General features: G+C 36.9%; 1 protein-coding gene and 1 long non-coding RNA gene across 2 annotated transcripts in view; one reads left to right on the forward strand and one right to left on the reverse strand.

The window, feature by feature from the left end:
* The window catches only part of LOC136029564 (4-aminobutyrate aminotransferase, mitochondrial-like), a 121,659-nt gene that overhangs the window by 87,364 nt on the left and 15,686 nt on the right, over positions 1-18,609 (reverse strand). Inside the window, exon 3 of the mRNA XM_065708053.1 lies at positions 2,316-2,483. Within this exon, the coding sequence (XP_065564125.1) occupies positions 2,316-2,483 (168 nt within the window). The remainder of the gene's footprint in view (positions 1-2,315; positions 2,484-18,609) is intronic.
* Positions 1-18,609, forward strand: part of LOC136029575 (uncharacterized) — a 48,791-nt gene that overhangs the window by 18,379 nt on the left and 11,803 nt on the right. The window contains exon 2 of the long non-coding RNA XR_010618076.1: positions 8,806-8,919. This is a non-coding gene — a long non-coding RNA (uncharacterized LOC136029575). The remainder of the gene's footprint in view (positions 1-8,805; positions 8,920-18,609) is intronic.

Here is an 18,609-nt window from a genome sequence, read left to right on the forward strand (position 1 = left end):
CGCCAGGAAAACTACTGGCAACTCTCATTTGAAGTGGATTTGGAACACTCACAAAAGATGCTAGATACCTTGAGGTTAAAAATTGACGCTTATCACCAAATAATCGAAACCCTTTTTTGGAAAAAAAAACACCCTAGGGATAAAGGGATAGCCATTAGAACCTATAAAAAAAAATATTGCTTCATGTGTTTGTCTGAGATATAATCTATATCAGTACTTTATTAATCGTTATATGTAACAATTTGAGCTTTATTCCTGGGTTTAATATTCAATTTTTTTTTCACATATAGATTTTTGTTGGCATAATCAACACAAAATTTGATCTGAGCGATTATACACAACCTCAATCTCCAAGGCCGGTTCATTGGTACCGTAGGACCAAAGGTTCACGCCATTTAATCTGTTTATTACAAAATTTGTTATTTAGTCAAAATTGTACAATTTATCAGTTTTTTATTAATCGTGAATATGTTGTTTATTAATCGTAAAAGCATAATTTTTCATTATTTATAAAAATGTATTTTAATTTCATATCAAAACGGTTGAGAACTTAAAAGTAAAGAAGCATCACAATAAAATTGTTCTGCATATTCCGTCAAAGTTCAACTAACAGGAAATAAAAACTATACTAAGAATTAATCCTTAAAAAATTACTGTAATTATAAAAATAACTTTAATCTTATTTTGGTTACACACTTGATCTTTCGTCATAGTTTTTTCTTCCATAATTATAAGGATCGTCACAGAGTAGAAATAAAATAAAAAAAAAATGAGTAAATATGTGTTCTCTTCCAATGTTATAAATAAATAAAAAAAAAGCCATCGGTGCACATGCAAATTATTGAAAAAAAAAATTGACCAAAAACAGAACACATCATTAGAGGTACCTTTAAATAAATCAAAGTAAAACTTTTCTCTACGAAAATGATCCTGACAGAGCGTGACTAAAAGTTAAGATGAATTATTGAAGTGAGTGAATCAAAATTGTCCTTTGAACCTAGAAATCGTATTCGTATTATAGAATCGTATTATCACACTACACCAAACGTCTCTACAACGTTGTTTAAGCTTCTCAACTATACCAGTAGGACGCCCATAGAATTAGTCAGGCCGACCCTAAGGAAACGCTACCCGAGTTTTATCACCTTAGAACCGTACCGCATACCCCATCCAAGGGCAAGGTTAATAACCATAGTACCACAACAAAATCTACTTTACCACGAAAACAACTATGCATACACCTTAACCCCCGCCCAGCCCAATAAATGTGCATCAAATATATTGATAGCATTATCAAATGAATTTTGTTAAAACTTACAGTTGCGGAATCGTAGTGGAATTGGAAAGGGTTGAATCAGAGCTAATATCTACTACTACTACTACTACTAATACACTGCAGCACCAAGCCGCCTAAGGCCAACACAGCTACGCACACTCCTCCATCCTAATCTATTAAAGGCCTCCCTCTTCACACCGTCCCAGGAAGTTCCCATTTCCTTAAAATCCTTATTTATGACATCGTCCCAACCCAGACAAGGATGACCTGCTTTCCGTGTAGCCCCAGACGGTTGGCCAAAAAGGAGGATTTTCGGAAATCTGTCATCTTTCATCAGCAGAACGTGGCCTAGCCATCTCCACCTTTCTTTCATTATAGCCCTAGAAAGCGAAATTTTACCACATTTTTCGTATAACCTACTGTTTGAAATATAGTCAGTCAGACGGGTACCAAGAACAATCCGTAGGCAATCTCTCTGGAAAAGATCTAGTAAATTTTCGTCCGCTTTTCGGAGCGCCCATGCTTCAGAGCCATATCTGACCACTGTTGTCACTGTAGCTTCCAACATCGGAATCGAAGAAAACTTTGATATCGTCCCAACACTAGAATACACTACCCCCCCCCCCCTCTGCCTTGTATAATGATAGATTTAGTTACGGTTATTAAACGAGAAATGTCTTTGTTACAAAAAGGTGAAATTACATTAAGATGAAAACTCTTAGATTGTTCATGTTTACTCCTGGAAAGCAAACAAAATTTGAAAACATAGATATAACTACAAAAAAACATCCATGGAATGATGAGCCTACTGTCCACAATTATTACACTGGAAACGTAGACATTTTTAAACTTGAATTGAATAGTGAGAATAGAGTAGTGCACTGTTATTTTGAATTTGGAAAAAATTACATAAAAGTTTCTAATGTTTCACATCAAAGCTGGCCAATGGGTTAAATTAAACGGGCGAAACAAATCATATTTCGACACTAAACTAGAAAATAAACAATAAATTTCAATTGATTACGCAAAAGTAACTTACGACATTAGATGGATCATCAAGTATTTCTAGAAGTGCAGGATGATTGTATCCGAGGGGAATTGACGATATTTGAGTATAGATATCAAGCAAAACGTTGCCATCAACGTCAACTACGTAATTACCAAAACTTTTATCGTAGTCAACAAAGAATTGAACTGATCCACATTGCTGAAAAACAAGGATGTACGATCAGTCATAGATTCTGACTCTAACACTTATCCACAGAACGAAGAGCAAAGTAAACATTACTGGAATACCATAACATATGGGCTACCAGATCACTACAGAAGGCATACCCCTAGACCCACCTAGGAGATTCATGAGCCTACTGGTAAATCTCTAAGGGGACCTATTTATTAACATAAGTCATTTTTCTCAATTTAATTGTGTTTTTTGTTATTATAGTTGTATTAATATTTTCAATAAAAATAATAACATTTTGTTCTTTATCAATTTGCATGTCTTTTTTTTCTCGATCCGACGTCTGTTCAACATTTACAATTATGAGCTGCAGTTAATCTCTGGTCTTCGATTGATACCGTATTTGCCATACTGCAGGATCACCACTTTTTTTCCTCTATTTGTCGATTTAATATTATGTGCACGAAAGTAGTAAGGGTTTAGCTATCACCGTGATAGAGAGCCATGGCTTCAATGTGTTATTATAGTTTGTTTTCCAAAAGGAAATTCATATGGAAGGCAAGATTGTCTAAGCTTCGAATAGAAGTCGAAAGTTCTAGTGCCCTCTTGAAGAGTCAAAATTGACTGGAGGGCAACTAGCCTACAACCCCCCCCCCCACCCGGAACGTCCTATTTTCCCAAAATACATCACAACAAAATTGTGAGATAATTGACAAAACCCTCACATCCCGATAGCAAGGGTTGTCAGTTATGCAAGTTGACTATTGCTAACATATATGGCTTTTATGAAAGGGATGGTCGTATAAACTTGGAAGGGACTCATTCGAACGGATATCGGAAGTTCTAACTCCCTTCCCTTTCGGGAAGTTCTAACATCCCAATCAAAAGTGATTGGTGGGTAACCAGTCATGACCCCTCTCCACCCTTCCCCTCCCCCCAAATGAATCTGATCAAAATTTTGAGATAGGCATTTTGCTCAAAATAATCCAAAAGCCAAATAACTATGCCTTCGGAATTGAAAACCCCCTAGCCCCCAGAGAAAGAGTTGAAAGTTATGTTAATTACCCATTGTTAACATATACATTTTTCATGAAAGGGGTGGTCATATAAACTTTTGAGGGGGCTCATTGACCTGGAAATCAAAATTTCTAGTGCCCTTTTGGAGAGTCAGAAGTGGTAGGAGGGCAACCCCCCCCCAGAAAAAAACACCCTGTTTGCCGACATATATATGTTATAACTTTGAAATGGCCATTTTATTTGTTTTGAAATGGCCATTAGTCCAAAAATGGAACAATACAACTCAGGGGGGACAACCCCACAACCTTGGGCAAGATCTGTATATTATGCAAGTTATCCCTTGTTAACGTAGAAGGAATTTTGTAAGGAAAAGAGACCAGGTCTGATCCTTGATCTCCAAAGAAGCTTAGAATATTAAGGTGAAACTTTAATGAATGTTGAGAGGCATGCCGAAAACAATCAGAACAAACTATGTGCTTGCTGGCTGTGAAAAGAGAATATCATCAATATCTAAGGAACAACTGAGGGTATTGGGTTTAAATTTTCAAGGTATGTTGAGGAAAGATTGGAGAGCAGCCAGTCCCCCACACTCCACTTCTTGAATTTTTAGGTGCTTCTTTCTCCTCTATAATGCAATTTTGCCTCCGGAGCTATGCCTCCAGAGATGCCATGCCCCCCCCCCCCTAATAGCTCTTGGACAAGGACTGTAAATTTAGATAATTGTTACATTTGCCGCGAACAGACGTATATTCATTTCACTCTGCCGTAACGTAACAAGCAGAGTGTATAGCTGCAGTGTTAACTAATTCTGAATATTGAAAAACCACAATATTTCGAGTGGGAGTATATATAGATAAATCTTTAATAAGAAGAAAAAGTTTTATATGATTAATTTCTTTTGTAGTTAGATTAGGTACTTTTTGCGTTGAATTCTGTTTTTTTTTTTTTGTGCGTGTTCGTACTGTTATTAATTTCCTTGCTTGTTTGTTATTTATTTATATTTTTGTGTGTATATGGCCCACGGGTTTTTGAAATACACCAATCTATCAATCTATCTATCTATTGAACATTCTGTTTGGATAAATAATTAGATAAACTGTGCGTTAACGTGCACTGTTTAGTGCAGCCCAGGAAAGATAGGTGGGCCGACCTTACAGGGTTTGGATTGGATATTCACTTGGGTGCATTAGTGAGTCTCGGCTTTCACTCAAACATAAGTTCTATTTTGTTTATATTCTGTTTGCTTTTTTGGTATTATGCCGCATTTCAAACAGTTTGATGCTGCCCTTGCGAAGTTTCAGAATTGCCCTCTGTGGCCAGTGAGGATCATTCAAATCGTGAAAGAGAATAGAGGAAAATTAGCCTACTTGGTTTTTGCTACGGATGGCATGAATAGTATAGACTTACCGAAGCAAATTTATAAGCTTATGACTAGAACGCTATTAGGGATTTGTTCACTTTGCGCAGTGACGTTAAAAAGACTTATGGTTCATTTAGACATTGCGGAAATCCGTCCGGATTCAGCCATCCGTTTAGAGATTCCGTCCGTTTTCGTGCTTGGAAAACTCTCAAGCTTTCCCTCAACGAATTGACCAAATCGTTGCAGAAAGCTAGAGAGTTTTTCAAGCACGAGAATGAACAAAATCTCCAAACGCATTGCAAAATCTGGGCAGATTTCGGCAATGTGTAAATTAACCATCAACACTGAACTGTTAACTATGCCGGAAACGTACCAAAATCTGTCTAAGTCATTTCTCACTCTGAAAGCAAAAGATAAGGGAAAAAAGCAAATTCTGTCAACTTCAACTGTGAAGGATTCGATTTTAGAACACCTAGAGCAACCCAAACTGAATTAGAAAAAAAATAACTGATGGTGAGCATTAGCAAGAAAGTGACAGAAAAAATAACGGACATGTCTTCTCTCAGAGAGTCAACTGAAACTATTGTTAGTAAAGTTTATGATGCAAATAGCTATTGGGGTGGCGCTTCGCGCCACCCCAACACCTAGTTGGTGGGGGCGCTTCCCCCCAATCCTCCCCGGGTACGTAAGTCGTTACGCGCCATTGTAGTTGTGTCCCTGTGTCCCACCTGTGAATATAGATATATATATATATATATATATATATATATATATATATATATATATATATATATATATATATATATATATATATATATATATATATATATATGTTTTTAACTATGTAAAACTTGCGAATATACAACATTCGTCGCTGTCCCATTGTCTGTGCATATAAATAGATTGTCAGGTTTACGGACTCTTGAACATGCAACATATAATTGTCCATGGGAAAAACAATCCGTATTCAGATCTATACCTCATTATTCTAATGATTGCCCTTAAGCTTTGTTGATGGTGATTGCTAATCAAACATTCCTGTGTCCCCGTCGTCATTTATATATCCCCCCTGTGCCCCCCAGCGTCCCCGTTGTAGTTGTGTCCCGGTCGTCATTTATATTCCCTGTGTCCCGGACGTCATTTGCGTCCCGGTGTCCCAGTCTGTAATTTCTCTTTGAGTGTCCCGGTCGTCATTTATATTCCCTGTGTCCCGGTCGTCATTTGTGTCCCGGTGTCCCGTCTGTAGTTTCCATCATTATTCTAATGATCGCCCTTGAGCTTTGTTGATGGTGATTGCTAATCGAACATTCCCTGTGTCCCGGTCGTCATTTATATATCCCCCTTGTGCCCCCGTTGTAGTTGTGTCCCTGTGTCCCGGTCGTCATTTATATTCCCTGTGTCCTGGTCGTTATTTGTGTCCCGGTGTCCCAGTCCGTAATTTCTCTTTGAGTGTCCCGGTCGTCGTTTATATTCCCTGTGTCCCGGTCGTCATTTGTCCATGGGAAAAACAATCCGTATTAAGATCTATACCTCATCATTCTTATGATTGCCAAGGAGCTTTGTTGATGTTGATCGCTAATCGAACATTCCCTGTGTCCCCGTCGTCATTTATATATCCCTCCTGTGCCCCCGGCGTCCCCGTTGTAGTTGTGTCCCTCTGTCCCGGTCGTCATTTATATTTCCTGTGTCCGGTCGTCATTTGTGTCCCAGTCTGTAATTTTTCTTCGAGTGTCCCGGTCGTCATTTATATTTCCTGTGTCCCGGTCGTCATTTGTGTCCCGGTCTGTAATTTCGTCAGTCGACAAACATGACGTCAGTCGACAAACAGCTTCATAACGACATAATGCTCAATCCTTACAATGACGTCAGTCAACATACAAACATGACGTCAGTCAACACACAAAAACAAACAACTTATTTTTATATATATAGACTAGCTGTTGGAGGTGGCGCTTCGCGCCATATTAGTTACGCGCCATTGTAGTGTCCCTGTGTCCCACCTGTGAATATAAATAGATATAAATATGTTTTTAACTACGTAAAACTTGCGAATATACAACATTCGTCGCTGTCCCATTGTCTGTGCATATAAATAGATTGTCGGGTTTACCGACTCTTGAACATGCAATATATAGAATTGTCCATGGGAAAAACAATCCGTATTCAGATCTAGACCTCATTATTCTAATGATTGCCCTTGAGCTTTGTTGATGGTGATTGCTAATCGAACATTCCCTGTGTCCTCGTCGTCATTTATATATTCCCCTGTGCCCCCGGCGTCCCCGTTGTAGTTGTGTCCGTGTCCGGGTCGTCATTTATATTCCCTCTGTCCCGGTGTTTTTTTTTCTTTTTAGTTTTTACCTTTTTTATTTTTTTCCTTTTTTTAAGTTTTTTTCTTTTAAGGTTTTTTTCTTTTTTTAGCTTTTTTCGCGCCATATCGTTACGCGCCATTGTAGTTGTGTCCCTGTGTCCCACCTGTGAATATAGATAGATATAAATATGTTTTTAACTACGTAAAACTTGCGAATATACAACATTCTTCGCTGTCCCATTGTCTGTGCATATAAACAGATTGTCAGGTTTACCGACTCTTGAATATGCAACATATAATTGTCCATGGGAAAAACAATCGTATTCAGATCTATACCTCATTATTATAATGATTGCCCTTGAGCTTTGTTGCTAATTGCAAATCGAACATTCCCTGTGTCCCGGTCGTCATTTATATTCCCTGTGTCCCGTCCGTTATTTGCGTCCCGGTGTCCCAGTCTGTAATTTCTCTTTGAGTGTCCCGGTCTGTAATTTCGTCAGTCGACAAACAACTTCATGACGACATACAGCTAAATCCTTATAATGACGTCAGTCGACAAACATGACGTCAGTCAACAGACATATATATATATATATATATATATATATATATATATATATATATATATATATATATATATATATATATATATAGATTGCTTGAATACACAAGCTTGATCAGGAAGGATAACTTGACAGTTTTGGTGTTCGACGGAGTTAAACAGCAGTCGGGGGTGGACCTCCGAGCAGCGGTACTACATACCTTAAATCACAAAATATCCTTGCACGAGATTACTGCGTCCCAAGTCATTAATGTGACCGATTGCGTCTTACTAGGCCTGACAGAGAACCTTCAACTAGAGTTGCTCTGATTATTGTGAAATATTCTAGTCGATATATTGCGAGAGCTGTATACAAAGCCAAATCTCGGGTGGCTTCAAGTGGTATATTTGTAGCTGAATGTCTCGCGAAAAGACGCAGAGATATTCTCAACGCAGGTAAAGATAACTTTGGTCAGCGAAATGCATGGTCGGATCGTGGTCAAAAATTGGTTAAGCCGAGAGAAGGGATTGCAATAAAAAATAAAATAAAAAATACAGTTCTTGCTGAGTGCGTCTAGTATTTATAGTGTTTTCTTTAATGTTGCGCAAATGTTTAAGTTACGATTTTTATGTTGCAAACAAATGTCATGAGTGCATTAGGGATTCATGTTTTCTTAAGAAAATTTCCACCTTTTTTCTTATTTTTTTCCGTGATTCAAATTACCTTTTTCATTTATCTTTTTTTTTATTATTGTTATGTTCATTAGTGTAGGATTAGGTAGAAAAGTTATTAATGGTTTACCGCAATGAAATGATTTCTGCTGAATTGAATCGATTTAGCCTAGAAGAGTATCTGTCAGACGATACTGCTTGTGATGATAATCTACTGACGATTGAACTCAAGTCGTTAAGAGATAGTGGATACAACCGGTTTCCTTATGGATCGGATTCACCAGTAAATTTAAAGAGTCTTCGGTTATGCTCGTGGAACGTCTATGTAACAACAGGTTATCATGAATTATTGCAATTATTAGATGATTTTGGGTCAAATTTAGATGTTATAGGTTTATGTGAAACGTTTCTCACTTCATATCAGTTCTCTCGTCTTATTCATTTCCAGGTTATTAACTGATGGTGAAGAATAAAATGTCGTTAAACCGTGGAGGGGTCGGGTTCCTGATTAAGGAATATCTTAAGTATGAGGTTAGAGAGGACCTGATAATTTGGATAGAAGGTAAGGTAGAAAGTTTTTTTATTGACTAATGGTAGAAAGAATTTCATAAGTATGGTGTATAAGCCGCCTAGGGCTCACTGGGAAGAGTTTGTTGAAGGGCATGAATGAACTCTTTAGTAAAGAATCTGATAATATGAGCCATGTGGTGATGGGGGTTTTTAGTTTTAACCTTCTCGATCTAACAGGTCATAATGTTGATTTTTTGAATTTTATGATTTCAAATATTTATTCCCTCTGGTGAGTATTCCTACCCACATCACAGCTAAGACTGCAACCTGATTGACAACATTTTTGTTCGATGGAAAGACCTAAGTGTAAGCTGTGCAGATGCGGTTTCTTACGCCGGCAAAGACCAAACTATGAAAAAACACATTTTGCAAAAAAGAAAATCTGAGAAAGTTCGGTGAGGAGACTAGTGTTCTATTGGAGCTTATACGGGACTATTGGAGACCCAATAAGAAAAAGTGCCCAATGGAAGCACTGAACCAATTATTATTTGTTCTTATGCCTATTTACGATAAGACGTTCCCCACAAAGGTCGTTAAATAAAGAAAAAAACAACAACCACGTAAGCCATGGATTACCATTGAAATAATTAATCAACTGAAGCTAAGAAATTGACTTTACGTAAAGTTCCTGGATGAACAGTGACGAATCATTTAATTCATTCAAAATACAGCGGAATTTTGTAAACAAGCTGCGTCGCATAGCCATGCCTAAGTATTATAACAGGAAGCTTCAAGAAAAAAAGGTGATCAGTTCGCATTTCAGTTCGCATTCAGCAGTCAATGGATAAACTTGTCTGACTGCTTTTGCCCGGATACAACGGTTGCTATGCCATGTTGTAGACTTATGTGAATAATAGCGTGATAATTGCTTAAATTAATTGTTACAATATAATCTTGGATATAAAGGAGTGAGTTCTACGTTCGAGCTAGTTCCTGAGGAATCCTGATGTGGTGTTAGCCGTGCCCTTTTAACGGTTTATGCAAATTGCACGCTGTAAACTAGCGTGGGTAAAAAATAAGTTTTTGTAAAGGTAGGTGACATATTATTTTGATAAAGTCAGGATGGGAAAGAAAGCCAGACCCAAACGCAACCGGACAGAAGCTGAGCTATCGGATCCGGTTATGAATTCTACTAGTAATTCGGATACGAGTGTTAATGCGGACTGCCAGAAAACGAATGCAGAGAATATCATTAAAATTTTGGAAATGGTCCAATCTATAAATGTGAACATGGAAACCCTAAAGCAGAGTTTATTTGAAATTCAGAACGATTTGGGTACAGTTAAAAGTCGTGTTATGGTGCTTGAAAATAAAAGTAATGCAACGGACAATGAAATTGCAACAGTGAAGTCGGAATTTCTAACTCTACAAAGTATTGCAAAAGCCCAGTCACAGCTGATTAAGAAATGCAATGAGGAAATGAATGTGGTTGTGTCCCAGTCTCTTGTTGATGAAAATCGGGACAAGTTGCATAATTTGTTGTTTTGGGGCCTTAATGATGTACCCTTGAATGAGGCTGCATCTCGGGTTTCTGAGGTGATTGTAGCTGGTTTGTCACTCCCACCTGACAAGTTGCCACCATTCACTGTGGTTCACTGTTCCAAGAATTTTGTTAAAATTAGGGTGGACAGTGTCCAGGCACGTTTTTTGATTCTAAGTAATGCGAAAAAATTAAAAGGGAAAGAGTTCGGTGTTTATAAGTCTGTTTTTATTAGTGATGATGTCTCACCGCGTGTGCGGGTTTTGCGGAAAGAATTACTTGGGTTACGTAAGCGTTTGGCGGATAAAGGTGTGGAATGCTGGGTACCTCCTACCCTACCACCCAGCATCTCTGTTAAAAAGGACAACCGTGTTATTAAAGTGCCTTGGTACAATGCTAAGAGTTTGTTGGATTCTTAATTTTTTTTTAATTTTTCTTTTTTGCAGTTGTTAGAATTAGTGAGTGTTTATTTGTTATTGAAAAGAATAATTAAAAAAAAATAATAACAAAATTTAATAAAAAAAATAAAACTTACTATTTTGTCGCAATAATTATGGTTGTGTGATTGTAGGAATTCGTAGCCGTTGTATTTGGTAACTTGTACATGGATTCGTTACGGGTTAACGAAATACGGCCTGTTTCTTTTTGTGTTTGTTTTTTTCTAAGATGGAAAGTGTCTTTCTTTTGTTGTTTCTTATATTCTATTTTGTTCTTGTTTAGTTCTTTTTCTTTTCTTTTTTGTTTTGTTGTGGAGATGAGGCCAAATTACTTTGTTGTAAAAGTGTATAAATATGGTTGATGATGATTGTGGCACCCCGGGCAACAGCCGTCTTAAAATTTTGGAAGCTTCATTTGTGGATTTTGGTAGTATGTTTACGGAGCAGCTCCACCGGAATTATGATATTGGGATTGCTGGTCAATATGTTTCTTGTAATTCAAAGTACTTATTTAAGGATGGTTTGAGGTCCGTGAATGGTGGTGGTGATTCTGAAGATCTCAGAGTTTTCCATCTTAACTGCCAGGGTTTGAACTCATCTTTTAATTTTATAAGCGAGATATGTGAACTTTCCATTTTTCAGGTTATTGGTCTCACAGAAACATAGCTAAATGAGCATAACTCTGCTCTCTTGGATATTCCAGGGTATACATTTTATCATAGGAATCGTCAATTTCGTCAACATGGAGGTATTGGAGCTTATATACGGAGCGATATCGAGGTTTTGGTAAGAAGTGATCTAGTGCTGTTTCACGAGATGTTATTTGAGCCACTTATCCTTCAGCTCAGGCTTAAGCCAAAAGATGTTTATGTTGTTGTACTATATAGACCACCATCTGGGTATATACCGGCCTTTTTTGATATTTTGGAGGAACAGTTGGATAAACTACCTACTGGTTCGCACCCATTCTTCATGCTTGGGGACTTTAATATTGACCTTAATGATATGAATTCGAATACTCCTATAGATTTCCTACAGCTTTGCATGTCATATAGTTTATTTCCCACTATCAATATTTGTACGCGTGTTACCACTTTAACGGCAAAGCTACTTGATAATATTCTTTCTAATTCTAAATTTACAGATCCAGGGGTTATTGTTACTGATGTTTCTGACCATTTTGGGATTTCGGCAAGTTTTAAAGTTTGTTTTCCGAGGCTGCAAGGTTCTAGACTGAAAATGAGTATGTTACCTGTGCTCAACCAGGGTAACTTAGAAAAGTTTAAACAAGAGAATTCTAATGTTGATTGGAATAATAAAGTTGAAAATCTAGATGATATAAATATAAGTTTTCAAAGATTTTATGATACATTGATCTCTATTTTGAGTAAAACTTGTGTAGTGAATCGGACAAGGTCAAGGAAAAAGATGCCCAAAAAGCCGTGGGTGTCACCTAGTCTTCTGCGGTGCATAAATAAGAAAGACCAGTTATATAGGGATTCAATAAGGAATGAAAATGATCCAGTTTGCACAAGAATTTATAAAAATTATAGAAATGCTCTTAATAAACTTTTGAGAAACGCGAAGAAAAAATATTTTGAGTGTAAATTTAAAGATACTAGTGGTAACCCAGCTAAAACTTGGAAAATTATTAAAAGTTTTATATCTTCAACAGATCCGGTTCTGCCTGACGAAGTTACTACAAGTGATGGGTTAAAATCGAATGAGCCTGCTGTAATCTGTAATGCCCTTTCGGAACATTTTGCAACTGTTGGGGCTCGATTTTCTCGTGCTACAGTAGCTTCTGATAATGATCCTCCGCTTGAGACTTTTATGGGTACTTCTGTCGATGTATCAATGTATCTGAGACCTGTCACTCATGATGAAGTTCGTAAAATTATTTTTGAGATGAAAAGTTCTTCGGCTGGGAGTGATTCCATTAACCTTCTTGTTTTAAAAGCCGTGTTTCCAAGCATTTCACATATATTAACGTCCCTTATTAATGCTTGCTTTAAGCAAGGGAAGTTCCCCAATTGTCTTAAAATTGCAAGAATAACTCCTGTGTTTAAGGGTGGTAATAAGAATGATCTGGGGAATTATAGACCAATTTCATTATTACCTGTTGTTTCACGGGTTTTAGAAAAATGTATTAATATTAGAATTTATGAGCATTTGGAGCGTCATAAACTTCTACATACCAATCAATTTGGTTTCAGGAAGGGCAGAACAACTGAAATGGCGATTTCATTTATTACTACTATAATTAATGATGCTCTTGATAAAAAGCTTAGGGTAGCTGGTGTTTTTTTGGACTTAATTAAGGCGTTTGACACTGTTGACCATCGAATATTATTAAAAAAAATGTGAATTTTATGGATTAAGGGGTGCTACATTGAGTTTGTTGTGCAGTTATCTTCAAAATAGACAGCAGTATGTCAATTTACAAGGATTTTTGTCTAGTAAAAATGTTGTTAATTGGGGGGTTCCCCAAGGATCCGTACTGGGTCCGACTCTGTTTTTAATTTTTATTAATGATCTACCGCATGTTGTGAAAGCCTTGCCCAGAATTGACGACTTTGTTGACAATGGTATGAGTAAGACCCAGCTTACTATGCCCTTATTTGCTGATGATACAACCTTGGTGTGTGTTGCCCCTACAGAAGAACTGCTCATGTCAACGATAAATGCAGCAATGAGCAGGATATGTACATGGCTTAAAATAAACCACCTTGACCTGAATATAGATAAGTCAAATTTTGTTATTTTCTCTCGATCTCCGAATTTTTACCCTTGGTTTACGGAAATAGTTACGGAGCGGGGAATTATTAAACGAACAAGATTCACCAAATACCTCGGAATCAATGTTGATGAAACCCTATCATTTAAAGATCATGTGAAGTCAGTTTCGAAAATATTGTCACGTAACTTAGGTATGATGCGCAAATTAAAACATATTTTCCCCCCAGATGTTCTACGATTGTTATATTTTTCCCTGATTCACCCGTACATTTTGTATTGCTCGTCGATTTGGCTTGGTACTTTCCCTTCGATAGTTCATCCAATCCGTGTGATCCAGAATAATGCTGTCCGAGTTTTTTGTGGTGTTGGGAATCAGGAGTCTTTGAGGTCTATGTATAGTGATTTAAATATAATGCCTGCAGCTGGATTACGTGATTTTTATACGTTGATTTTTATATATAGGTATTACAGAGGTAGCCTTCCCGATTGTTTTACAGGAATATTTTGTGAGAGGTCTGATGTTCACCACCACAATACTCGGATACGAGGTAATACTGAGGTTCCTCGATTAGTTTCAAGAAGGTCTTCTTTTTTTACAGAGCTTCAAAACTCATTTACAGAGCTTCAAAACTTTGGAATAAACTGAGTATAGATATCAAGGAAATAGGTAGCCATGACCAGTTTAAGTCTGATTTACGTGTGGAGTTGCTCGGTAGGTATGCTTTTGAAACTGATTAATTAATATAAATTTTACATAGCTTATTCATTTGTAATATTTATGTATTTTTTTTTGTTTTTTTGCTGTTGTCTTGGGGTCACGCAAGGGAGTGTATTGTTTATGTTTTTTGTTTTTTGTTGATCTTGGTATATGGTCTCATTCTCCATAACTTCTTATTCTCCATATTGTCTCTTTTTTTCTTTGAATTTAGCACAGCCTCGCAAGCTTCGCTTATGTTGTGCTATTGATTAAGAAATGTTTTTTTCTAATGAAATTGTTCTACTACTAAAAAAAAAAAAAAAAAAAAAGAAAAAAAAAAGAAAAAAGATATAAAGGAAACATGGAATGTTGTACGTGAATGAATTGGTGGAAATGAATAAATCCAACTTGATGGTTGTGATAGATATGATGAAGGAGAAAATTGTAAATAAATACGGTGATTTTTTTCTAATATTGGTTTAAAAGTACAAAATAGTGTAAAGGAGAGATGTAAAAAGCCTGATGATTCTGGAACTGATGACCGATACAAACCACTTGATTTTAAATTTGAGCCCTGTACTAGTGATGAGCTTGTGAAAATTATTATATCTTTGAAATCAAATTATGCTGGAGATGATAGATTGTCTCTTAGTGCATTCAAAGCTGTTCCTGGATATATACTTCTTTGTCTACTTTTTATTACTAATCTGTCACTAGAAACAGGAAAATTTCCAGAGCAACTAAAGAGAACAACGATAATACCCCTTTATAAAGGTGGTTGCGAAAAAGAAATTGAAAACTGGAGGCCGATATCTATTCTTCCCTTACTCTCAAAGCTTCTGGAGAAAGTAGTACACAGTCGGCTTTATACTTTCCTACAGAATAATGAATTATTAAGTGAAACTCAGTCTGGCCTCCGTAAAGGACATTCTACAACGCATACTTTGCAACACCTTGTTGATTTTGCGAGTAATGTGCTTGAGAGAGGGGATATACCAAGGTCTATTTTTATTGATGTCCGTTAAGCGTTTGATACTGTCGATTTTAAAACGTTGATCAAAAGGTTGGAATCACTAGGTATTCGTGGAAATTGTTAGGAATGGTTTAAAAGCTACCTAACAGGGAGATCGCTTAAAGCTGTAATTAATACTGTTATGTCTTCGGCGTTTTCGGTTAGGTGCGGGGTACCTCAAGGGTCAGCGCTCGGTCCATTATTATATTTAGTGTATGTTGATTCAATGCGTTTTTACCTGAAGGAAGCCTGCACTATATCGTTTGCTGATGACACTGCTTTGAATTTATTTGATAATTCTATAGAGGAGTTAGTAAGTAAAGCAAATCGTGTACTGGAAATACTCGAAGTTTTCATGAATGTAAGCTTTCGACGTGTTAATGTGGGGAAGACATTTTTGATGACTTACAGGAGAGTGGGTTCTCCTGTTGATTTAAATGGCCTGGTCACACTGTACGAAAAGCCTGTTCAGCAGGTTGGTAAACTGCGTTACCTAGTATTCATAGTGGATTGTCATCTGTCGTGGAGAAATCATAGTGAAGCTATTTCTGCTAACATTGCCCCTGGTATAAGCATACTTCGGCGTTTTAAACATTTTCTGCCACAGAAGATTATCTTACACTCTATTATTGATTAATTTAACTGTATATAGCTTATGGTTGATTTATCTGGAGTAGCAATTTTTACTAATTAAAAGCGAGTGCAAGTTCTTCAGAATAAAGCGATTAGGATTATTGGCAAATATGTGAAAGAGGTCCATAAAAGTAGTGCTTCTTATAAATCCCTGAATCTGTTAAATGTTGGACAAATTAGAGATATATTTGTTTATCAGTGTATGAATGATCTAGTTCCTGCAGTTTTTAAGAAGTTTTATTGTTTGAATAGCCAAGTACATGATTATGAAACGAGAAACAGTGATGGTATAACTGTTGAGTCAACAGGTACAGTTAGATCAGCACTTACGGTAAGATATATGAGTCCGCTTATTTGGAATAAGTTGCAGTGAGTTAAAGGATGGCTGAACACCTGCTAATATTTAAGAAAAGATTAAAAAGATCATTTGTTAGAAAGTAATTAAAGATTTTTAAGGGGGGGGGCAGGGTAGGAGTCTTTGGAGTGTGGTATAGGGCGATCTGTTTTTTTTGGGGGGGGAGGTGAATGATTTTTTGCTACGGGAGTGAACATTGTTTTGATTGTTTAATTGAGAGAGATTGATTTGAAGTTTGGGTTGATTATGATTATGTTGTGATTTGTAATGAAATATAAATCATTACTTGTTACATGTTTTTCTTAGCGGGGCAGCATTTTGTAGAAGATGCGTTTTGTTTTTGTATGTAAATAAAAATAAAATAAAAACAAAAAACAAAAGAAAACACAGTTTGCCCGTTGTTTATATGCAGGGTTTGTCATTAGGAAAATGGGAAATGTTTTCTGGATGTATCCGAAAAGTAAAACGCATTAAGGTGAAACTTTGATGAATGTTGAGGGGTATGCTACATGAAATCAAAAGGCATAATATACATCCAGTTTATCAAAATGAGGATCTACAATATATCAAGAACAGCTGAGGGTAATGAATTGAAACTTTCAAAAGCATGTTGAGGGACATTTTGAAAAGGGATTAGAGGATTTCCAGCCCCCTCTCATGCTCTTTTTAGTTGCCCTCTCTTCAAACATTTAATCAAAATGCATCTGACCAAAATTCTGAGACACCAATTTTGTTCAAAATAGTCCAAAGGTCAAATAACAATGCTTCTGGATTTGACATTCCTCCCAGCCCCGGGGCAAGGGGTGTAAGTTAGGCAAGTTGTCCATTGTTAACATGAAAGGTTTTTAGGAAGGGGTGACCGTGTAAAATTTGGAAGGGACTGATTCGATTGGAATTAAAAGTTCTAGAACACCTTTAAGAATCAAACGTGATCAGATAGAAACCAGCCCCCACAGCACCCTTTTCCCCCAAATGCATTCGATAAAAAATTTGAGATAGCCATCTGCTCAAAATTGTTCAAAAGTAAAATTGCTACAGCTTTGGGGCTTCAACAAACCGAATTGAGGACGCTAAGTTAATGGAGATGCCCATTGTTAATATATAAGGTTATTATGGAAGGGTGATCGTAAAAATTTCGAAGGGACCTCATACAATCAAATATAAAAAGTTGAAGTGCCCTTTTTATAAGTCAAAATTTATCAGAAGACGACCAGCCCCTTTCCCCCACAGCCTTCTCCCCCAAATGAATCTGATCGAAATTCTGAGATAGCCCAGCCCTTTCGTTCGATATTATCCAAAAGTTAAGTAGTTACAACTCGAGGGTTGACAATTAAGATCAGAAGTTGAAGTGCACTTTCAAAATTGATCAGAGGGTAACCAGCCCCCTTCCCCCACAGCCTTTTCCCCCAAATGAATTGGATTGAAATTCTGAGATAGCCCTTTTGCTCAATATTGTCCAAAAGTTAAGTAGCTTTAACTCGAGGGTTGACTGAAACCCCCCAAATCCTCTGGGGCAAGGACTTTGAGTTATACTAATTGCCCACTGTTAATATATAAGTTTTTTATTAAGAAAAGAGGGAATGTTGGACACAAACAAAACACACTTTGTCCTTCCTGGTTATGAAAAGGAAATATCAATAATATCCAATAAATGGCGGAGGGCATTATAGATTGAAACTTTCAAGGTATGTTAAGGGATGTTGAACAAAGATGGAAAGGCAACCGAACCCCCCCCCCCCTCTCTCTCTCTTTCTTTGCCCTATTTAAGGTGTCCCCTCTCCTGTACAATAATAAAATTTGGTAGTTGTCATTTCATTCTATCTAGTCAAAAGTTATAATGGCTATGCCTCTAAAAATACCATGCTCCCCACAGCTCTGGAGAGAGAATTGTAAATTATGCAATTTGATCATTGTTTACATGCAGGACTTCTCGTCAGCAAAAGGAAAAATTTTTGAACTTGGATGTATCGGAAAAAGCCTAATGGTATTAAGATTAAACTTTGAAGAATGTTGAGCAGTATCTTATACTAAACGAAAAGACACATTTTGCATCCAGTTTATCAAAAAAGAGGATCTGCAATATTTTAAGAACGGCTGACAATATTAAGTTCAAGCTTTCTGGAAATGTTAAGGGTACAATTGAAAAGTGGTTGGAGGGCTGCCATCCACCTTTCATGCCCTTAATAGTCGCCCTACCACCAAAAATATTTGGTGAAAATTTCGACACAGACTTAATTTTCAAAATAGTCTAAGAGCTCATATGACACTTGAGACGAGTGATCGGATCCGGTCCGGTTATGTCAATCACGCATCTAGAACTAGTGCTTAT

Source organism: Artemia franciscana, chromosome 1 (assembly GCF_032884065.1).
Source record: "Artemia franciscana chromosome 1, ASM3288406v1, whole genome shotgun sequence".
Lineage (NCBI taxonomy): Eukaryota > Metazoa > Arthropoda > Branchiopoda > Anostraca > Artemiidae > Artemia > Artemia franciscana.